Source organism: Juglans microcarpa x Juglans regia, chromosome 1D, assembly GCF_004785595.1.
Source record: "Juglans microcarpa x Juglans regia isolate MS1-56 chromosome 1D, Jm3101_v1.0, whole genome shotgun sequence".
NCBI classification, from domain to species: Eukaryota; Viridiplantae; Streptophyta; class Magnoliopsida; order Fagales; family Juglandaceae; genus Juglans; species Juglans microcarpa x Juglans regia.
Window position 1 is genome coordinate 29,079,725 of NC_054594.1, and position 24,403 is coordinate 29,104,127.

Genomic DNA, 24,403 nt, shown 5'->3' on the forward strand with positions numbered 1-24,403 from the left:
GCTGTAGATTTTCATGGCCTCGATTTGCATGAATTTCTTGTTTCTATTTCCTCTCCCTAAATAGGTGTGACCTTTTGTATACAATCTTGTGTACTCGGGCTATAGCTATTCATATCAATATAATTGTATACTTCTCAAAAAAGAAAAAAAAGTTTCTAACTGAAATCCTTCAATGTGTTGTGGATATCAAAAAAGAATTTCACAGGATTTATGGAGTCGGAATTTGAAAACACATTAGAAGAGGGTGGGGGATTTTTACTCGGCTGGTGTTGGGTGATGGATCTAGAATAAAATTCTGGATTGACTTGTGGTGTGGAGATCAAGCCCTAAAAGATTCATTCCCATCAGTTTTTAGGATGATGCATCAATGGCCTAATTGTATGGAGTTTTCTAGGGATCTAGTCCAATGGAACATGAATTTCACTAGAGCAACCCAAGATTGGGAAGTTGGCAGCATTGAGGAGTTCTTTGGTCTTCTTACACCATGATGCCGAGAACACAAGGAGCTAACAAGATGTGGTGGATACTCACCGGTAAAGGTACATTCTCGGTCCGTTATTTTTGTCAGTCTCTTACACAACCACAGAATACGCAATTCCCATGTAGAAGGATATGTTGAAACAAGGCGCCTCCCAAAGGGGCATTTTTTGTATGGACAACAACATTGGGTAAGATCTTAATGATGGATAATCTACGGAAATATAAGGTGATCATAGTAGATTGGTGCTGTATGTGTAGGAAAAGTGGTAAAACTCTGGACCATTTACTGTTGCATTGTGAGGTTGCTGGAAAGTTATGGAATCAAGTGTTCAATAGATTGGAGTTAGCTTGGGTTATGCTTGCCACAGTGACAGAGCTTGTGGCCAGTTGGACAAATCTACGAGGTCTACCACAAATCTCAGTGGTGTGGAAAATGGTCCCAATTTGTATCATGTGATGTCTATGGAAGGGGAGCGAAATGACCAAACGTTTGAAGACAATGAGCGTTCATTAGAAGAACTTGGATTATTTTTTGTCAGCACTCTTTTTCTTTGGGCCACAGCTGTAGATTTTCATGGCCTCGATTTGCATGAATTTCTTGTTTCTATTTCCTCTCCCTAAATAGGTGTGACCTTTTGTATACAATCTTGTGTACTCGGGCTATAGCTATTCATATCAATATAATTGTATACTTCTCAAAAAAGAAAAAAAAGTTTCTAACTGAAATCCTTCAATGTGTTGTGGATATCAAAAAAGAAAAAAAAGTTTCTAACTGAAATCCTTCAATGCGTTGTGGATTATGATTTTCTCAAATACTATATTGGTTGGCATTCTGATCGGAGAGTTCTGTAATTAGACCTTTGATTTAACTTCTTCAACCATACTGACATGTCATGTTGACCTTTTTCAGATGGCTTGGTTTTGAGAATAGCTTCTTCTACTTCAAAACCCTGGGAATATTGACATCCTGTTGATCTTTACTTGTGTTTGCAGTCTTTACAGCTACGCAAGATAGAAGATGAAATTGCTCAATGTGATAAACAAATCCAGAAGATTTTAAATGGTATGATTTCGCATTAGCGTATTTTTTCTTCCATTTCTATTGTCGCAGTAAGATCTAACAGTTCTCAGTTAAGCACTTAGAATTTAAGAGTTTCCTAATATAACAAGCTCTAGAAATGGACAGTTCTGGTCTGGTACACTGGTTATTTAGACATTTTTCGTATACTTCTTGTATACATGAGCTTCGCCTATATATCCGTTTCTAATAAAATTTCTTCTTACTTATATAAAAAAGAAAAAGAAAAAATGGTTGTAAGTGGGAGGCACTATAGAAAATCAAGATCTGGGGGCTTCCAAATGTTGGATTCTCCTAAATGAGGAATTCCTTTGGTTATTTGAAACCTGGTTTCCAAATTTCGGTCATTCTTATTCTTGCGTGCATAAAGCAGAATATTTAATGATTGAAACACAAATGTAATTTTGCATACTTAACTGTTCCTTGATGATATACAGCCTTGGACCTAGATCCAATCTTTTAAGCGTCCAACATCTGTTTGGTATCAGAAGTCAAATTTTTCTATCTATAAAATTTCTATGATTACCTATAAAAAAAAAAATCACAAGTCAAATCATAGAACTTTTGGCATATCTTGTCTTCATATGATATATACAACAGCAAATTACTTATCAAAAAAATGATACACAACGGCAAATGAAGTGTACTTGAAAAGAGAAGGTGAATGCTTCTATCAAAATTTGTATGATAAAAGGAAACAATTTGCAAAATTATTCTGCTAGAGAAACCTCTGAAGGTGAACAGTAACCGCTACATGTAGTGGGTTTGCTGTAGATAAATGAAAAATAGAGATAGGATACATGATCCGTTGGGCCTCATTTTTAGACAAAAATATACATATATGGGTTATAAATGTATTTTACATAACCCATTGAGAGTGCTTGGATGTTGTGAACCTTTGAAGCTGTTGAAAACCATTGATTAGAATATTGGTAATTAGTCTGGAGGGGCCTGAAGTTATGGTCATGGATGAGATTACCATTCATGTTCTGTATTGTTTTTGTGTCATGCATTCTCTTATAACACTTCAATAACTTGGCAGGAACTGGATAGTGTGTCATCGGAACAATTGGATACTGCCGACTTATCATGTATTGACATCAGATGGTAAGACCATCTAATTTCAATCTGCATTATAAATAACAGGAATCTGACATAATAGTTTCTCTGTTCATGTATTGCACTTGGTCTGTAAGTTTTTAATCGCTTTATTCTAAATGTATGAAGGTTTACCGATCAGACTTGTGTTTACAGAAACTCTTGACGATATCTCGACTATGTTACAAATCTTAAAAGAGCTCGAGAGTGAAATTGTTGAAGTTGTGGATATTTTCTAGAAAGATCCATTATTTTGAGAAAATTACCCATGTGGAATTGAGCTTAATTGTCACGCATTTTCCATTTTGAAGGTGGATTCAAAGCTGGAAACTGTAGTTGAAGTTTCCCGATAGTTTTGCAGTAAACTCTTTCATGAAGTCTTTCACGTAATTCATGAAATCACACTATGTTTTTTGTCAATTGGCGGATCCTTTTACATGATATGCTGCTTGTGTTACTTGAAATGCAAGATTGAACTTTTATAATTTCTTGGAAGAGATGAAAAAATAGCAAACATTGAAAGAACCGAGGACCAAATGTTTTGTTCGAGGAACTTTATATACGCGTGATTAGAGTAAAAATATCTGACAAATTTTTTTTTTTTTTTTTTTTTTTTTTACTGCAAAGCATAAAAGTGTTAATTAACATTAATATATTTTAATGAATAAAAGGAAAGAGCATAGTCTCCACAGTGCCATCAAAACAGCGAAAGTAATCCATCCTGCCTCATAACTAACTAATTAATTTACTTCCCAAATGGCAAAAGTAAACGTTACCGATCGAGAATATAACCCACTTCACTTCAGAAATGATTCCAAAGCAATACAGCTCCATACAGATTGGTGGGAAAAACTGCAAACCATCAAAATAATGGTGTGTGTGTGTGTGTGTGTGAGAGAGAGAGAGAGAGAGAGAGAGAGGTTTCACTCAATGATTTTGCATTGAAAAAAAAAATCCCGACTTTACAGTGACTGGTAGAATTTTTTCTTTTTCTTTTTTTTCTTTTTTTTTTTTTTTTGGGAAATTTTTGTGTTTCAGTAAAAGAAAAGGGTCATATGATCAGAAATTTGCCTCATCTTCGGCAAATTTCAACAAATACATCAAAATTGAAGGCTTAAGCTGATCTTTGACTTGTTCTTTGGTTTCAAAAACACCCTTCATTATACGTGTGTAAAGCCTTTCAAGCTGTGGAACGTTGTAGTTAGCAGTTCGCTCCATAAAAAGCAGCTTGACGGGCTCCACTTGGCTGGAAATATCAGCATCAGACATTGTAACTTCTTCGGATCCGCTCCCATCTGCATGACCAGATGGTTCGACAATAATATCAAGCTGATGATTACCATCAGCAGAAGATGTTTCGGGCCTTTCAGGATTTGTATCGTTTGTCTCAGGTTCCTGGGAATCTTGATACCGTGACTTGTCTTCTGGGATTGAAGCTGATTTCATCAAGAAGTTTAAGCATTAAAAAGTTGATTTTTCTAGTTTACAATAATGGTACTCTATTATGAGAAGTTAACTAGAAGTGTTTCCCAGATGCTTTTCCATCCATCTATGTCCCAAAATTTCTAGCTGATGTAACAAGATTTGCGAAACTCTCAATTTTCCAACTAATTTCATCAATTCCCATATCATTTACAAACACTAGCCCTAATTTCCAACACCCACGCCCCCCCCTTGATACTACACCATTCTGTCTCTGAAGAAAGAGATTTTCATTTCACAAGCCAACTGATAGGGGTCAGCATGCATGGTCTCCTGTAAAGAACGATATCCAGGATGCGGATGGACACTGAATCAAATGTATCTCCATATAGTATGTCTCAAAAGAGTCAAATTCAAAGGGTGGCATGAGAAATGGAAATAACAAACTAATGAAGAGCTAATTTCAATACAATGCACCAGATTTGATTCATTCATAAACACCATGCACGCATTGAGAGGATAAAGTGCATATCCCTTGTAGATTGACAGCAAGATATATACTGGAACAGTAAACGGACCATATGGCAAGAAGAAAACCAACTATGAAGCAAAATTGTTTTTTAAAATAAACACTGACGTGTGTGCTCACTCGTTGAGGCATTAAAAGTACAGAATTCGATAAAGGTTTCAATACCTGCATGTGCAGCATCAGCATTTTTCTTTGGCCGTTTCAGTGCCTCGTAGCTTTGATCTAGATTAACCTCTGGCTGGACATTACGAAGACGAGCACTTGCTCTGGTAACAGTTCCAAGCTGCACAACTGGGGTAGATGGGAAAGAAGATCCCTCCATATCATCTGGCATGTGCATAGGACCACCCTGAGCAGCAATCTTGTCACAGCAGGCAACCAGTGCAGGGTCCATCTGTGATAGCATCCCATGCACCTGAGGGGGAGAACGTAAATGAATAACTTTATAGCATATAAGGAAGGCCCCAGAAACCTAAAAGCAATGAACAAATAAACTTACTGCGTCTCGAAGTTCGTAAGCTCTACTAACAATCCTAGCACCGTTGTAATCATCCCCGTTATAAGCCTGAACCAGGAACAGCAGAATCCATCAATTTGTCAAATGATAAAATCATAACATAACAACTAAAGCATGATTTTTTTTTTTTTTATCGGTAACTAAAGCATGATTACAATGAACTTTTGAGTTGGTTTTTGTACAAGATATTCCTGTGTAAGAACTTCAGACATTAACAGAAATTTTAATGGATCCTGTTTCTTTGTTCAGACTCAAAAAGTTAAAAAAAAAATGCAATAACCAGTCACAAAACAAAATCAATAGCACCCCGTTTCTGTCTTAGAAATAAAGACATTGAAGGGACTTTTATGTACTTTCATGGGTGACTAAACATGAAAACATAACATGAATAAATTGCAAGTCTCAAGCAAGCTTAGTCTGTATTTGGTAAGGGTGATAGAAAAGTGAAGGATTACAAATTCATCAACGAGGGAAAAGTGAGAAGAAAATATTCATGTTATCCAGGTATTTGATAAGAAAGAAGAAAAAATGAATAAATGGAAAGAAAAACAGCGTTTATAATTTCCATTTTAACCACCTATAAAATGATATACACAAAAAATAAGATTTTTAATAAGTATATATAGAAGAAAAAAGATCTCCATAGATAACATGTATATTTTGTGTTAGTCAATGTGTTATACCTATTCATTTTTGACAAACAAAAATATTCATTAATTTTTTTATAATGTTTTCTTTGAAGTTTCCAATGTCGCATCTTGGTTTGTTAACTTTATAATTAAATAAGGATTTTGTGTTTCTATCTTCTCCAATTAGGTTAAGTTTTTGGGACGAGGAATTCCAGACTGCAAACGCAACATATCTTTTTAAGTTTTTAACCGGTTAAACTCCCGACCCCGTGTAACACGTCCCCATCGCACGAATCAAGTAAATCATCGGGTTTTCTCCAATGGAACTTGTCCCTAAAAATTGTTTGCACCAAAGAGTTCGAAGCTTAAACCTAAAGGGAGTATATCATCAAGACCAAGGCTCTTACCACCTGAGCCAACCCTCGGGATTAACTAAAATGTCAAGAAATCCACTTCAACATACAAAATATCAATCTCATTTAAAAATCATATAAACTATATTAAGATTCTTCTTTCTAGATAGATCTCTCCTGCATACTTGTTGTATACTTGGTTGCACCTTTTGCGCTTTTTATATTAAGATCCTTCTAGTCATTGCCTTGCTAGAAAAATTTGTATGAACTCAATAAATGAAGGAAAAAAAATGAACACAAAAGCAGGAGAAAACTTTAACAACCCTAAGCAGCAAAATGTTAGTTTTTCTTCATCCCTCATTCCTTGCTCATTTCCTTTCCCGTTTTCCACCCATACCAGGGCAAATAAGAGTTGGTAGGCCTGTATGGATGATAACAATACCCCCTCTCTTATTTCCTTAAGTTTTGTTCACTCCACTAAACAATGGAAAACACCAATATTCTCCCACTTTCCTATCTACCCTATTCCATCCTCTCTATTTTCCACCCCACCAAATGCCATCTTTTTTTTTATTATTATTATTATTTTATAAGGAAAGGCAGAATATTGAAAATCTCCCCACCAAACGCCATCTAAATTTAGATATTTATGTCTTTATTGTTTACAACAGAAACAATAGTGAGATCTCATGCAAAAGAAACACCAAACACAGCCTACTTCTTGAAGGAACCAGCATTCTCACAACAATAATAACATTAACAACCTAGGGGCACCCAAACAAAAAGGCTAAACTCTAGGTCCTCACAAGTCACTTGGTAATGAGAGGGAGCTGATTGGCAGATCGGGCTTCCACAATCTCCTTGAAATTGCTAATATTACTAATTCTCTTTGCAATTTTTTGTTAGACGAGTTTTCAAACTTTCTTCTCTTTTTCTCTTAATTTTTGGTGTGCAGTTTTGTTCTAAATAAGGTTATGCCTCACCATTATGAACTTGGTTTGCCCAGGTCTCACTCTTTCCAAATTTTGACGTCATTCTAGTACAAAAGGTGTATCACTCTGAAGTGTTACCGTAAATTCTCTAAGCCATATCTTTTGATACTTGTTACCAACTTTGAGCCAGAATCCTTTATAGAAATATATATATATATAAGTAAAATAATATTTTATTGAAGCAAGTAAATTGACATTGCCCAAGTACACAAGAATTATACAACAGATAACACCAACTCTCTATACTCACCAACTAAAATAGCAGAGACCCTCCGTTGTTAAGCCGAGGTTTCTGTTATTGGCTTTATTCTCATACATTAGTCCACAAGATACATAACAAGTGGTGGGTACTGCTTTTTATGTGATATCAAGTTCAAAGACAAGTCATTGATGAGATAAGAGACACCATTGATCAGTTCATGCGCAGGATAAACTGAAACAAAAACATCACCATTTACCCATATTCTAGAATCTTTTATATTTATTTTATTGGCACCGGATATCTTGGAACAAAGTTCCAATTAATCCTACGAGTGCATAGGCCCTCTCGACAAGGAATTTCTCGCAAGTGCACATCGGGTAATTCAAAGAAAAATTCCCTCAATCAATGGCCCCTAGAAATTGTTCTCACTCAAGGGTTCATGTAACACCCCGATCCAATATTTCTAGATCATATAGACAATATTATTGGGCCTAAATTAGTTATTAATGGGCCAATATTTTGGGAAGCCCGATTAAGGTTATTGGATAATTTTGAATAGGCAACAGGGCCCAAAATTTATTATGGTGGATTATGGAATTTTCTCGGCCCCATAATTGGATTTAAAGTCCTTTTAATAAATATTTATGGAGCAAGTGGGCCCATATTTATTGTGTCCTAGCTCAAGAATTTATTAAAAGCCCAAAGGTATTTATTGGACGAGTTGGGCTCATTTTGGATTTTAAGATCGGTTCATTAGGGTTATTAAGCGACAGCCCATGAAATTATCGGTATGCCTTAGAATTTAGTTGGACCTATTAAATGGGTCAACCCATTTGTCAAGCCCATACACCCAAGAAAACCCTAGGACCCATGAGCATGACCCAACCCGTTTGCAAGACCCAAAACCCATAAAAAGGGGCCAAAGACCATGACCCAACAACTTGAAAACCCTAGACCCGAACACGGAACACCCCTCAGAACCGCATATATATAAGCCTCCTTCATGCGCGTAGGACATCAACCAAGGGCTACCGCTCAACCTTCCTTCCTTCCTTCACAACCCTCCACCGCATGCTCTTCCACACTGAACCATACGCTGCTCAGTCCAAAAAAATGTCCCAACCACGTCCAAACTAAGAAACAAGCTGCACCTCCACGGCATAGGAATCACGAAGAGCCACAACCAAGCTACGACAATGGATCATCACGTTAGCCAAGCACCCACGGCAGCCACAATCACATAAAGCAACCCGACATATAGCAGCTCCTCCACGCCTCCTACCTTTGCCATCATGCACCACGGAGCGATGCCATCGTGAAGTCGAGCATCATGAGCTAGCTCATGTGCACCTGTTTGGTTGCACTCCTCCACAAATTGGGAAGCAAGGACAAATACAGCACCTCCCTCAGCCACAGCACATGCTGGCCAGCCACCAACTGAGAGCCACGTCCAATCGCAAATTAAATCTCCTCCATATTCAGCCACCGAAGCCCAAAACACACCGCACATTATTCACGTCGATCCAACCGTGAACCACCACAAGGCGGCACGCCCCTCACACCCAGACCACCACGCACCCACTGTAGGAAGCAACCAACCTAGCACCGCCCAAGACCTCCCCCATGAGCACTGATGTAAACCACATTCTCCTCTATTTTCCCCAACCAAAAACAAAGCAACTTCACAATACGACACCCACTTGCACCAACCACCTCCCGTCTCCACCATGAAGCCACTGCTCGACTCCACCTTAGATGCCAGCTGAGGAAACCATATCGTCAAGAAGCCACACAGGAGCCATTGCAAGAAAACGCCACTACCACATGCAGATTGCACTGCAATGAGAGCTTCACGTACAAGCTACTCCACCTCTGCACCACTGTCCAAGCTCACGTCGGAAACCAATAGCTTAGCCTTGCCACCGTGAACCACTCCTTCCCCAAAGATTAGTTTTCTCTCTCTCTCTCTCTCTCGGGGTTTGCCACTAAGTTTGTTCATGGGTCACTCAGATGAACATCTTAATTGAGGTTATATACATGGTACGGATGTGAGCAGGCCATGGGCTTGGACTTACTTGTTATGGGTTTCAGGGGGCATATGTATTTGTGAGTTTGGACCCATGAAAGGTTGGACTATTGTGAGGGTACTCATCAAGAAGTCAGGAAGCCGAAGTTGGATTCAGGAACACAAGGTTTATGGTTTTTATCGTCAATAGTTCAAAGTTAAACCGATTTTAGGGTTATAATGGTTTTAGGCTTTATGAAAAATAGGTCATTAGTATTTCGGGTTTTAATTACAAAGTACATGCTTAATTAAAAATTTATCTACAATTGAAAATTTACACAAGTTACATGCTTATTTTATAGGTGACAATTGATATACGCTTGGCATTGTTGTGAGGAAATTAGAGATGTTAAAAAATTCAGGTAAGCGGTACTCCTATGCTAGACTTTGTCAAAGACTAATTGAGGTTGATTTTGTAAAAAAATTGCATATTTGTTTTGAAATCAGCCTTGATCATTTTCTGCACTACTCTCTTATGAAACGTGACATTTTATCATGACTAGCGTAGACACGAGCAATTTTTCTACTCTATTTCTCTACTGCGTAAAATGTGAATATGAAGTTGGAAATTTCTATCTGATTATATGATATTTATCTACTTAGTACTCTATTATGATACGACATTGCATCCGAAAACCCTAAGGAATAAGATTCTATTTTGCTTTGGTTACAAGCCCTGCCACGAGTTATAATAGTGGTCTTTGGCTCTACCACAGGATATATTAGTGGCCTCTGATTTCTGACCCTACCAGGGGATATAATAGTGTCCTCTATTTTGAGTGCATCCACTTTGGTGACAAAATAGTGATTTATGTTCTACAACCCCTACCACGGGGATAAACATGGCCTCTGTTTCTATTTCTGATATTATTTTAGTTATGCTTGTGCCTAAGGTATTTTGTGTGTGTGTGTGTGCGTGTAGACAAAATAGACAAAGGCCAAAGTATACATGACATACAAAAGCATCACCAATGCATGCTAGTTTAACAATCCAAGGAAATCATGAAAATACATGCCATTAAAATAAAATACAATAAAAAAAATAATATTGAAAAATAAACTTCTAAGCTCATCCATTGACCGCTCTCGATCTTCAAAACTTCTTGCATTCCTCTCCCTCCAAATACACCACCATAGACAAATTGGGACTATCTTCCACATTGTTGCAATCTGAGGGTTGCTCGAATGCCCAGCGAAGAAGTTAGGAGGTCGACTACCCTTTGCGGCATCATCCAAGCTAACTCCGTCAGAGCAAAGAAGTCATTCCACAAGGTCGTTGCAATCTCACAATGAAATAATAGATAATCTATGAACTCTCTGCTCTTTTTCCACATACAACACCAATCCATCACTATGATGTGCTTCCGTACGTTATCTATAATAAGGATCTTTCCTACCAAGACATTTACTAAGGAAGTAGAAGCCCTTTTGAAAGAAGCTATTCAAGAACAAATAGAACGCTTTCTACTTCAGGAACAAGTATAAAGAAATTTTTTTATATAACTTTCTAATTTGTTAGACATAATTATTTAGATAATTTAATCTTTTCTTTTTTATTATTTTTTTTTTTCTATTTCACTTATATATATTTTATTTTTCTTATATATATTTAATTTTTATATTAGATTTTTTATATTTTATAATCATTTTCTATTTCATATTAAGATAAAATAAGTTATAACTATAGTATATAATTAACTATAAGTGTCTCTTATTCAAATCATTCAAAATACCTCGTAGAAATATAACAAACAAAATATATGGAAATAAATTGCGCCCAATAGGATTTGAACCTATACTAAAGGTTTAAAGGAAGTCCTCCATACGAAAAAAAAAAAAAATTGCCTTCAGGGTAGCTTTTGTCTTCCAAATCCTGTTCCATGGGAATGGATTTGTATTATTGCGTGGTCATGGTTTGATAGCAAGAGCAGATTGTGAACTTCCTTTTCTCACCAAAAGATCTTGTCTTCAGCCCCCCTCCCCCGGGCGTCATACAAGCAGAGTACAGTAACTCATAGAACTCCAAAAAAGGGCAACTTCCCAATCTTGTGCATTTGTGAGGAATGTGGGAGTACCATTAGATAGGATTAAGAGGTCCGCAATTGAGACTTCTTTCATTCTTGTCATGCCATAGAAGTTTGGATAAGCTTCCTTGAGTGCTCTATCGCCGCACCACACATTGTGCCAAAATTTGATTTTGGACCTATCACCCACCTCAAAACGGATATTTTATGAATATGTCCCATACTCTTCTTATGTGTTTCCATAGTCCCATCCCATATGGCCCACTTACCTCATTTGAACACCATCCTCCCCATGCTTCACCATATTTCGACTCTATTACAGCTCTACATAATGCTCCCCGTTCATTGTGGTATCTCCATAGACATTTGCCAAGCAAAACTTTGTTAAAAAATTGCAAGTTCTGAATACTCAAACCTCCTTCCGGATTAAGGAGCATACCTTGGCCCATTTTACTATGTGGAATTTAAACTCATCATTCATCCCCCACCCCCCCTCCCGCTCCCGCTCCCACCCAACAAGAAATCTCATTGAAGTATCTCCATGCGATGAGCCACCTTCGTGGGAAGTGGACATAGTGATAGAAAGTAGGTTGGCAACTTGGAGAGTGTACTTCTGAGGATCACCTTGTCTCAAGCTTCATGAACTTTTAAAAAAGCCCTTTGATGTGCCATTCACCAAGATAGAAAAACAGACAATAGAAATACACAATCCAAGAGCACCATTTAAACGCCACATCTCTCGAGGATGTAAAGTAAAAATCTCCAATTGACTCGGTCATAGGCTTTCTCCATATCAAGCTTACACGAGCCCCGACACTCTTGACTTGAGTCTACCATCCAATCATTCGTTAGCAATAAGTACCGAATCAAGAATTTGCCTACCGCGGACAAAGAAATTTTGAGACTTTGACATTAGCTTCTCAACCACCATGCCCAATCTATTCACCAAGACTTTCGAAAAGATCTTGTAAATTCCGCTCACTAAGCTAATAAGGCGATAATCTTTGACCTCTATAGCACCAGGTTTTTATGGAAAGAGAGCATTAAATGTTGCATTGAGACTCTTTTCAAACTACCACTTTCATGAAATTCATGAAAGACCCCCACTATATCTTCTTTGATCACTTCCCAACAAGTTTGGATAAAAGCCATTGAAAACCCATCCGAACATGGAGCTTTGTCACCCACCATGCTTCTTAATGCCTTTCTGATTTCTATTTCTTCAGAAAGCCCTTCAAGCAGTCCTACTTCTTAAGAATCGAGATCAAAGTGCTAGTCTCAGTTCCAAGAGAATTATTCTGAAAGAAAACTCTTGTAATAGTTGACAATGTGATATGTGATCTCAGTTTGGTTAGAAGAAACCGCTCCATCAATCATCAATGTCTCTATTGGCCTATGGCATTGTTCCTCCTATGCGAGTTATATTATTATTGGAAAAGAAATGTTTCTAAAAAAATCACTGCTATTTTTTAGAACTGCTTGTTTCTGCATTCTGTAACTGGCTCATACTTACACACTAGTATAGATTTGCTACTTACTGAGTCAGTGGACTTACCCCTTTATCTCCACTTTTTTTCAGATGACTTTAATGGTTGTGACAGTTGGAATAGATGGCACGTGAGAAAATTATAAGAGAAATGTGAGATAAGTGTCAGGTGGCATAAGTGGATTTGTTTGAGTTAAGACACATTTTACTAGTGTTTAGTTTATTTTACTTGGAAGAATATTTTAGGCATTTGATTTTGGAGGACTTTTGTATTTAAGTTCTTATTATTTTCGATTTTAGGATAAAGGGTTCACCCCCAGGTATGGGGTGTGACAGCTCAAACCTTAGACGTGGAGGAAACATACCACCAAGACCAAAACTCTTACCACTTGAGCCAACCCCAATGAGTTCAATACCCTAGAATATTTAAAACAAAAAATAGAGAAAATGATTACTGAATGTAGTGCAGTGAAAACAAAGCAAATTCTCATACGGAAGAAAAGGTTCTCTTTACACAGCATCATAAATGCAATCTATTTCAACAAAAACTTCTGTAAGTCAATAAATTTTGTACTGCACCATTTTTTTTTCCAGTAACTGAGAGCATAAGATATCTTATTTTCTTCAACATATAAATATAAAACAAGACTCCCTGATTAGCCCTCCATATCAAATCAAATTATCGGTGGCATTGATAATAATGGAAATAACAGACATTGCTTTCAAAGCAAAAAATTTCTTAAAGTGATATCTGATTTTTCCGAAGAGGCAATTTGGTTTAACAATTCTAACCAATATTTGTTCATATTCATTAATTAATGATAGCTTTAGTAGGCTGGCTTTTTCACATAAAGAAGGTGCCAATTTAAGCAATCCTTGACGGTAGTCTATCAAATACAAACTCAGGATGCACAAAATTTTTCTTTTTTTGATAGGTAAATTAATAATATGATACACGGTGGCTTTTTTCATTAGGTAAAATAATTGTTGTTTAGCAAAATAATATCATTTTGTTAAAGCAAATAGTCTTGTAAGGTTTAACACTGACCGAGAAAGGCCACTAAGTAGATAGAACGTCTTTTTTCTCCTTAATAAGGGGAGTTATGCCTCTATTTAATGAGATTATTTTTTTGATCGCCTCATAATTAATAATCTCAAAAAATGAGATTATTAATCATATTGCTTACAAAAAAGGAGACAATGCAATTAACATTTAGTAACATGCATAAAAGCAAGGACAGCACACCTTCGCATTGGAAACAATGAGATCCACATCTTGCAAAAATGCTGAACATGTAATGTACTGCCCAGAATCAACACGTTGAAGCAAAGTAGCCATGTCCATAGGGTTTTGAATGATTGAGCGATAGTTTGGAGCATCCTCATCCATGACTGGATAATGGAAAGCACTAAACCTTTTATCATATAAAATCCTGCGAATACAAGAATAACAAACATATACTGAGAATGAGCGAGAGAGAGAGAGAGTAGTTATAACGTTTCTAATGCTGAAGTCAATACGCAAAATGCTCCTGATTGCGTGTTAAAGCCATAGCCTAGTGAAGCCAACTACAAGATATTAAATTTGGTTTGGTTGAAGTTGATAATATTTCTTTTCAACCAGAAATAAGCTGAACCATTCCTGCAAATCATGAGCCAGATTAACACTTTCCATTAGCATGAGCCAAGGCCTAAAAAACTAGTACTTTTTTGGCATGAGATTGAAAAAAATTAACAGAAATAATCAAATAAGATCTCATTTTATTGTTTCCATTTAGCAAGTCAACATGAATCCACAACTTAATCACTTACATTATAAGATACTACGGGATTATTTTATGTACATGATGAGTGATTTCAAGGAGATGGTGTAGCTGGATAGTTTTTTGTATCTCTTCCATACACTTCTCAATATTAGCAAATGGTAATCATAAGGTTTTTTTACTTGTTCTCGTGGTTTGTGTTGGTTTCTATTGTCTCCACTTCTTTTTGCCATTGTCATGGAAACATTTAGCAGAATGATTTCTGAAATTATGCAACTGGGACTTATTATCAGGTGTTTTGTGAGAACAAGGTATGTAAATGGGTTGATTATTCCACTTCACCAGTTCTATCCGCAGATGATACACCAATTTTAAGGCAAATCCTGACCACATTCTCTCACTGCAATGTTTATATTTGTGTTTTGAAGTAGTGTTTGGTTTTGACTATCAATTTCTCTAAATCTGAGCTGCTTTCCATTGGCCTGTAGAGCTGGCTAGTATCCTTGAGTGTGGGTTTTACTCATTGCCTATGACATGTTTAGCCCTTCCTTTGGGAGCCTCCTTTAAGACAAAAAAACAATTTGGGATGACAATATTGAAAAGACATGGCCTCGTTTGCATTCAAAACCCACCTCAACTCATCTCATCATTACAACTTTCTCAAATTCCTACACAATATAATAAACAATTCAACTTTTTCAAATTCCAAAACAACTTTTTCAAATTTTCACACAAAATATAATAAATAATTCAACTTTTATTCTACTATTCACAAATCATCTCAACCCATCTCAACTCATCTCTAAATCCAAACCACTCCGGAGTGTCTTTTGGCAAGATGGAAGCAGATGCATTTGTCCAAGGGTGGAAGGATCACTTTGAGTAAATGCACTTTGTCAAGTTTACCCACATTTTCATGTCATTGTTTCCTCTTCCAAAGGGCATTGCTAATCATTTGGAAAATCCAGCAAGATTTCTTGCAAAGTGCGAAAACAATGAGTTAAGTTTCATATGATAAATTGTCTATGGTGTGTTCTCCAGCTTCCATGTGTGGCTTGGGGGTTAGAAATCTTATTTTGTGTAATAAGCCTCGTTGGGAAAGTAGTTATGGTGTTATTCTTCCGTGTGTGTTTGTGTGCGAGAGAGAGAGAGAGAGAGAGAGAGAGAGAGAGTTTACAGAGGCTGGTGATGGATGCAAAATATGGATATGATTGGGGGTGGATGTGCCAATCGGATTTTGTTTAGTTGAGAGAAGAAAAAGAAGACGGGATGCGGTGGGCTCCATCAAAGAGGGGGTATTTGAGGTCAAATCACATTATCAGGTGTTGTCTCCACAAAGGAGTTATCTTTTTCAATGAAAAGAATATATAGAGTAAAGCTCCCTTGGGAGCAGCTTCCCTCACTTAGGTGGCAGCATTGGGGAAAATTCTTAACAGTGATTAATGTAAGGAAGCAAAAATTTATTGTAATAAATTGGTGTTGTATGTGTAAGAAGAATATCTATTTTAGACACCTTTATCATTGAATGAAAGCATATTTCTATTTTCCACTTTCATTTTTCAAGAATTTTTAGAACTATTTACTATTTCTAGCTAGGTGCATCTGCTATATGCTCCTAGTGTATTTGAATGGTCTTTCTGCCCATTAATAAAAATACCTTAACCAAAGAATTTACTCTTTACATTTGTAATTCATAGTCCATCAGAAGGATTACCTACTACACAGCCTGTGTACTATTCGTGTCCCTACGTATTCTTATTAATAATCTTCTACTTGTCAAAAAATTATCACCCCCATTGCTTTCATATATACTATACTTTCATTCACAGTGCTACAAATGAAATTGTAACAGATCATCATATTAATGCAATTCCTAACTTAAGTGTAATATAATATCATACTAGTGTACCAATTGACCTCATGATAAAATTGTCAGGGTACAGTCTGGTGGTCAAAGAACAGTGTTAGGATGATCTACAGACTCAGACATGTTGGGTTAGATTCCATTTTAGAAGTGATGTTGGATTATCTGATACACGGTTTTAATGGATGGGATCATATATCCAGGGTTGGCTCAGAAGGGGGCCCTATCTTGGAGAGGTTCCACGTCATCAAGAAAAAATGGAGAAATTTAGGAGAATCTTTTATGAAGAAATGCAACTATATGTTAAATCCCTCATGTCATAATCTGAGAAAATGCAAGTCATGAAAAAAATCAAGAAATGTGGTAGTATCAATTAAGAAATAACCAATCTTTATCGAATGGACTAGGTGTAGGAAAGGAAAATCTGACCGGTTGCAAATATCTCTAAGGCACATCCGCAATCGGCGAAGGGCATGCTGTTCAGCTTCTAACTTGGCTTTTAACTCAGAGGCCTTTGGACCACTTGCCACTTTGGGGGCCCTGGGAAGTTCAGGAAGAGAGGCAGAATCATGGGATTTTTCGGTCATGCCATCCAACAAGACCGACAAAGCAGCTTCAATTAAGCGGTCAAAAAACAATGATTTGTCTCCATTAGACGGTTCACCGACGTCATAGCTGACCCAAAAATAAAGCATTAGTATATGAAAGTAATTTTAGCCATGAAAAGCATTTCAGATATGATAAAATTGACTTGTCAATTAAAGTTCCCTACAAACTAAAGCTTTGGTTAGAAGACACGTCAGAACTTTACGTCCAATTATGACTTCTCTATAAATTGTATTATATATTAGCAAAAAACAAAAAAAACAATAAATTAATAAAAACTGTAGCATACTTCTAGTAACTTTTTGCATTTGAAAAATAAGCATCAAAAGAATTAGAAATATCAGTGTTAGAATCTGCTGTGTAAGATTTTTTGAAAGACGATTACAATCAATGGTTATTGTACACAACAGCCCCAAACTTCTTTTGACATTATTCATCAATGTACAGAAAATGCGTCAGAATGTTAAAAACATCAGTTATGAAATTTGCAAGTTGCTTACAGAAAGACTGAAAACATACACAGAACAGTGAGTAAATACTGAAGAAGGCAAGTCCTCAATTTCAGAAAGTGGGACTGCAGATGTCCCAAGTAGCAATATAGGCAAGTCAGAAGGCAATTCTTCCAGTAAAGTCTGCAGGACAGCCCTCAACTGTTCATGTGCCTGCAATGTTAAACCTATCCAATTAGATAGAGGAAAAGTAACAGAGTCAACGGAGGATTTTTTTTTTTTTTCTTTTTAAGTCAAATATAGATTTATGAAGCATACTCAAGAATAAAATATGGATTTTGAGCATGTCCAATTTCTTGTTTAGAACTTCAATAGCATCAGATACGAAAAAAGTATGCACTCACAGTTTCCCACCAAATGTTGAACTGAGGCAAATAGAGTATTGACGGTGTTGTTCTTCTTGCTTCACCAAAGATATGTACCAGTGCCTCCTCAGGTGTCTTTGCACTAGGATCTGAAAGAAGAGATGGCAGTCCTAGAGAATGAACAGGAAATTTCTCCAGTTCATGTAGAATTGCAGGCCCAATATGATCCTGTTAAACTAAAGCAGTAAGTATCTTTCATTTGCAGTTAATATTGTGTCAATTTATCAATATCAATAAGTTCGATGATATTTACCAGCCCAGTACCTTCACCGCCATGAAGCAGAAGCCGAGGCCTATAGACAAGAGGAATAGCAGAACCATAGGAAAGCATAGAAAGCTTGGTCAACTCTGATGAGACTGCAACCGCAGGGAATATATCTGATACGGTATTCATGGCTTTCTGGAGATGTCTCTGTAGACATGGTGCAACTACTGAAGACAGCGGTCTAGAGTGCACGAGAGCGCCCCGGTGAGCAGCCGGAGTAATTGTTGACATGGCTTCGACAAAGTGATACTTCTCAACCCTTACTGAATCAACATCTATCAGAAATTTGTCATCACTGGTGTATACCTGCGGGTATTTTTCACGAAAAGCACGAATGGCAGCTTCAGTGCATAAAGCTTTTAAATCAGCGCCACAGTAGCCTACACAACTTGTTGCAAGTTCCAATTTTAGTTCCTTTGACGGAGGATGCTTCCATTTGCGAGTGTGAATGTCCAATATTTCAGCACGAGCCTCACAGCCAGGCAAAGGAAAGTTAAATTCACGATCAAATCGACCAGGTCGGCGCAATGCCCCATCAATAGCATCAATCCTGTTTGTTGCTCCAATTAAAACAACTTGTCCACGAGAGTCAAGACCATCCATTAAAGCAAGCAAAGTGGACACAATAGAATTATGAATTTGCTCTTGTTTGCTAGACCTCACAGGAGCAAGTCCATCAATTTCATCAAAAAAGATGATGGAAGGCTGATTCCTCTGTGCTTCCTCAAAAAGTAGTTTCAACTGTCTTTCAGCCTCACCAACCCACTTGCTTAAAACATCAGCTCCCTTGCGCATGTAAAAACTGACTTTCTGGCCAGCCTTTGATGCAGCACAGGCTAATGCTCTGGCAATTAATGTCTTTCCAGTGCCGGGAGGACCACATAATAGCACGCCTCTTGGTGGGGTGATGTGATAACTTGCAAAGAAATCTGGATATAATAATGGAAAGAAAACCATTTCCTTCAAGGCATCAATATATCCGGAAAGGCCACCTATATCTTCAAAACTAACACTCTCATCAACCTGTAAAGGTTGGATGTCTGCCCCTCCCTTAGAACTTGGCCCAGCAGTTTGAATCCCAGAAGACAAGGTAGCGAAAGCATCACCCTGATGACCCCAACCTGATGCAGCAACATTCAATCCCCATGCTGTTGTACCATGCATGTCCGGTCCTCCAAAAAGCCAAGGTGGTCCAGATCTGCCTCCACCTCGCCCCAAGGGAATTGCAGGGCCTTGATCTAACTCATCCACAAGAAGAGAATCATCAGAATCTTCAGCTCTCGTTAAACGATGACGCTTATGTACTCTTGACCCCCCCTTCCTTACATCCCTACCAACCTTAGGCCCCATTCCTTGGTGTAATACCCTTCGAGGAGATCTCGGTCTTGGCTTACCTTCTTCCATAGACAGCCTTCGAACATCTGCACGATTTCGAAGATCATATCGCCTTCTTCCCTCCTGTTCTTCACCCTCTTCATCATCACCATCTTCCTCTCCGTCATCTTCACCCTCACCCTCACCCTCATCTTCTGCCTCACCATCATTTTGCCCATCATCTGCATCATTATAGTCATCATCATTTCCATTTACCATGTCATCTCGACCAGCCTTCTCCACTGAAGTACCTTGCTCATCATCAGACTCTAAACCCAATTGTTCTCTTGCAACTACTTTTGAACGACGTGGTCGAAGTCCTTCCCGTCTAGGTGTTGTTTTATTCTTCACAATTTTCCTACGCTTGGGAGATGATAACTCATCATGACTCACACTGTTGCCAACCTGATTCCTCAAAGGTCGATATGCAGGTCTCTGAAACAAAATGGTACAATTTTAGCTCCCAAAACCAAATCATGTATTACAGAGCTGTTATATTGTTGAAACCTGAACCCTATTGAAGCCAAGCTAATAAACTGAAATATAAAGTAGCACGTTTGACAGCGTGATAAACCTCACCATCAAATCCTCATCCTCTGTTCCAGAACTATCTGTGTAATCTTCCAAATTTACAGAAACCCTTCTCTTTCTTGTAGAACGCCGAAGATTGGTTGCGACTGACTGCAAATATACCCATGAAAACCATATATAAGAATTTCAAAGCATGTATTTAGCAAAAATGTCATAATGCCCATGACTGAAAACCTATTAAATTAATGTCTCACTATTATAGGTATGCAATGCCTTACAAGCATAAAAAAAATAGGAAAAGCAATTATGTTTTACCATCCTAAAGGAAATTCCGAATATTGCATAAAGTCATGCTATCACTGTGGTGGCCTCCTAAATTATATTTTTTTTTTATAAGTAAATGGTTGTATTAATAAGGATAGGCAAAGCCCCAGTACACAAGATGGTATACAAGAGATAGAACCTATCTAGTTCGTAATATTGGCCCACCTAAATTATATATATTCAGCTTCCTTCCTGTATTTCACTAACAGGAGATCTCCGGTCATCATTACCATGTCACTACCTTTTCAAATAAAGGGTCAGGACTAAACCCTAGTATAAACCGAAATAGGAGGCTAACACAGTTTCCTGTATACAGTCAATTTAGGAGTAATCTTCTTTCTCATGCAAAAGATCAAAGAGAAAAGCAACAACAGTAGAGAAAAGAGACTGCCAAACCCCAACCAAATCAGATTGAAATTTCAATCCACCTTGTCACTTCATACGATATTTTTTTTTATCAGTAAAGATATTTTATTGATATAGAAATAGGCATAGCCCAAGTACACAGGAAGTATACATGTGATTACACCTAGTTAGGAACTAGCAACGGTTACAAGGAAATCATGAAAGTTGAGACCATTAAAGTCTATAACAACTGCCCACATAAACAGAGTCATCCAGAAAAAAAAAATCTGAAACTCTTCCAAAGAACGCGCATGATCCTCAAATTTCGGTCATTCCTTTCACTCCAAATACACCAAAGTAGGCAAATGGGAGCCATCTTCCACAGCTGCAATCTGTGGTGTCCCCGAGATCCCTCTCCATCTTCATAGGATATTTCCTTCCAACTCTTCTCCTTAAATATGCCCATAAGGTAGCTATGATCCATTCTTCCTTTAAGTTCTTCCATTTGGTTTCAAAGGGATGTCACGTAAATCTCTCTTGGAATGGCTTAAAAAAGTGTTTTTCATTGTGAGAACTACAGGTTGAGAATAATAAGAGAAGAAAAACAAGCAGCACAATAGTCATTTCCAGCAAGTTTGTAGTTCATCAAAAACCCACTAGGATCCCATTGGTACACTAGATTGCAAACAAGCAACACGATAGTCATTACAAACAAGTTTATAGTTAATAAATAGTTCAGAAAGAGCTTGTCGGTATAATTATCCCAAATTTCTGTGAAAAGTTTTCTAAAAATTTGAAGACTGTATTTCAACCATCTAGCCTAAATCATTGCATCCAGAGAAATGATGCCAAAACAAATATAGGATGCTTCAAGAATCAATATTTTGTTTGTATTTTTTCTCCTTTTTGTTCTCCCCCCCCCCCCCCTCTCTCTCTCTCTCTCTCTCTCTCTCTCTCTCTCTCTCACTCTCTCACTCTCTCTCTTTTGGGTGCAATGCAAGTTTTTTATGGTTTTTTTAATGAAATAAGATTCTTTATGGAGTATAGCTCTTTTTTCATATAAGTAAATTTTTTTATTAATATCAATAGGTGTCGCCCAAGTACAATAGACGTATACAGGAGAAACTACCTAGCAAGGATCAAGTATAGTTGGTTATGAGGACAGATATTGAAGCACGCACAGACTCGTTCTTCAATCATTCCTGTTTCCATGCTGCTCTTGATGCAAACAATGCTAAACTATAGAAAATTTTGGATGAATACGTTAACTTTGTGTTAAAATTTACAGGAGATGATAACATGGAAATCTTTACCCTCTACATGAAAACAAAATAACATGGAAATGATAACAAAAGATGATCCTGTTAGTGAACAACTGGAGGCAAGCCGAACCCATATATAATTGACCCAAGAAAGTACATAGTAGAAGTTTGACTTTGAGGTGCATTAACACTGGTGGTTTCCCATACATTAAAGCACACCAATCACACTGCCATCGACAAAATGAAATTTCAATAGATTATGAAAATGTTAAAAAAATCCCTCATGAAAATCCAATGAGGTAATTGCATTTTAAACCAAACAAGAATCTGTACAAATTTGTCAGTCCATTTTCCCCTTTAAACATTCAATTAAACAAGGAAGCAGCTCTGACCACAATGCTGGTTAAGAAGTATCGCATTATGCACAAACCACTGTTTCCAAATTCAGGTCCTGTCTTTAAAACAAGTGACATATAAGAAACACACGGCCTTAAAATGATACTTGCACCCGATAATTATGGATAATCAACAACATCCTCCTCGTCCGTTGCTTAATCAAATGTCCGACAAATCAAATTAACCAGTATTATACATACATCGCATAAGAAATGTTAACAAATATCACTTACATCACTGTTGGGTGCTCGCACGCACAACATCTTGGCAATCTGAGAAGCGGCGGTCCTGGTCTTGTTCTTGCCCTTTCCTTTCCTGGTGCGAATGATGTTGGTGTTATAATACAAGTACGCCCGTCCATAAATCTTTGGCCGTCTCCGAAGCCTATCGCTGGTGCGCACCGGCCTTGCCTCCGCCTCTCCATCCCCACCTTGCCCAGTTTTCTTCGAACTATGCATGCCAATATGATCGCAACAACCAAAAAAGATCTAGCTCCGCTCTTGATTGCACCAATTCTGCTCCATACACTGCACAGAGATGTTTTTGTGTTAGAACAGCCATCAATTCCACCGATTAACGGAAAACTACGCATGCAATGCAACTTTTCAAAGAGAGGGCAGATATGAAAATGTAAATTGTTTGAGCTTTGTAATTGGAAAAGGCAAGTGAACGAAGAAGGTAGAGCTTACCTGAGGAATCTTTAACATTATAGCAAAAAAAAAAAAAAATGAAAGGAACCTAAAGATACAGCATCGTGAACATCGCAATGATAGGGAAGCGGACGTTGGATATCTACCTGATTAGAGATCTGGCGGTAGCAGAGAGCCGAGCTGAGCTCCGACAGCCAGAGAGGTTGAGCGGAAAGGGCTAAAACCCCAAGTATGGCAGTGAAGGAGCTGCAGACATATATATATAAAACCTAAGGGTAACGAACAGGGTGAGTCAGGAACGAGTCGGGACTGTGCGAGTCACAAGCACGAGTCGGGGTTTTCAGGCCTCTGGGACCCACTCGTGGCTTCTTTCTGTTCGCCACGTGTACAAACAGTGAAGCGCGTGTGCGCTAATTCGTATTTTGCCACTTCAGCCAAAGTTGTGCGTTTTGATCACGTTGGAGTCCGTAATTTTTGCTTACGTGGCGGTTGATTATTGGGTTTTATTGTAAGAAGGTTTCGGAAGGGAGAGAGATCTTTTGTTCTTTCGTTTTTCTCGAGCTAATGAGTCATTTAGTAACGACACAATGGCTCAGTTGATTGCTCCAATTGTGTTGATTGCACCTGTGTATCGATAAATTTTGAGACTTTTTAAAGATTGAATTTTGTAAAAAAAAAATAATAATAATATTTACAGTCGTGAATGTACAAATAAGATATAATATTTTTTAAAAAAGTGAGTAATTATGTGAAAGATTCATATGAAAAAATTAATTAATTTTTTAATAATAGATCTTATTTTTTTCACAATGATTATGCGATATTTGTGCACTCCACAACTATACGTAGTATTATTCTTTGAAAAATAAGAAGGGAAATTTTGAATAATTTTTTTTATAAAAATAAGTTTTATAATACAGTTTGTAAAAGTTAATTACAGAATTAAAAATTTTGTTTGAATGTATAATTTTTTAAGAATATTTTTATTTTCAAGTTTATGTAAAAATTACATTAATTTTTGCGTTTAGGCAATGATTGGATAATAAAATTGAAATAAAAACTTTTTTAGATTTAATCTCCAACTTCTCTTTCTTTTAATTCTATAAAGAGAGAGAGTACATATGGAGCTTATAACTCATGACAGTCTCATTTTCTCCTTTGCTAGTATAATCGGAACGTATTAATTAAACTATAAGTCAATCGATTATATCTGAATAATCTTGAAAAATGAATGCCAGCTCTAAAATATAATAATTAACACAAGAGTAATTGCA

At 37.2% G+C, this 24,403-nt stretch overlaps 2 protein-coding genes across 4 annotated transcripts in view; one reads left to right on the forward strand and one right to left on the reverse strand.

Moving 5' to 3' along the window:
- The window catches only part of LOC121239825, a 40,254-nt gene extending 36,723 nt beyond the window's left edge, over positions 1-3,531 (forward strand). For 2 of the 3 annotated variants that reach the window (XM_041137160.1, XM_041137172.1), the window contains 2 exons: positions 1,474-1,543; positions 2,601-2,794. In XM_041137160.1, the coding sequence (XP_040993094.1) occupies positions 1,474-1,543; positions 2,601-2,611 (81 nt within the window). In that variant the 3' untranslated portion in view covers positions 2,612-2,794. Of the gene's footprint in view, positions 1-1,473; positions 1,544-2,600; positions 2,795-2,967 lie in introns of those variants that run through there. The other variant, XR_005935373.1, reaches the window with a different exon arrangement.
- Positions 3,532-3,577: 46 nt separating this feature from the next.
- LOC121239817 (ATPase family AAA domain-containing protein At1g05910) lies at positions 3,578-23,433 on the reverse strand. The gene is made up of 11 exons (XM_041137149.1): positions 23,276-23,433; positions 22,713-23,006; positions 20,201-20,302; positions 18,236-20,056; positions 17,962-18,150; positions 17,628-17,770; positions 16,932-17,177; positions 14,122-14,308; positions 5,107-5,172; positions 4,773-5,022; positions 3,578-4,092 (listed from the first exon to the last, which is right to left on the reverse strand). Exons 2-11 carry the CDS (start codon positions 22,935-22,937, stop codon positions 3,716-3,718), a joined length of 3,606 nt encoding a protein of 1,201 aa, XP_040993083.1. The 5' UTR covers positions 22,938-23,006; positions 23,276-23,433; the 3' UTR covers positions 3,578-3,715.
- Between the last annotated feature and the right edge of the window lie 970 nt (positions 23,434-24,403).

Bases quoted from the DNA above. Each gene is read 5' to 3' on its own strand.
- LOC121239817 (XM_041137149.1), bottom strand. From the start codon at position 22,937: ATGCATAGTTCGAAGAAAACTGGGCAAGGTGGGGATGGAGAGGCGGAG. The intron at 17,178-17,627 runs GTATGTTTTCAG...TTTTTGGGTCAG, and splicing joins GTATTTACTCACTGTTCTGT to CTATGACGTCGGTGAACCGT. The intron at 5,023-5,106 runs GTAAGTTTATTT...TCTCCCCCTCAG, and splicing joins CTTACGAACTTCGAGACGCA to GTGCATGGGATGCTATCACA.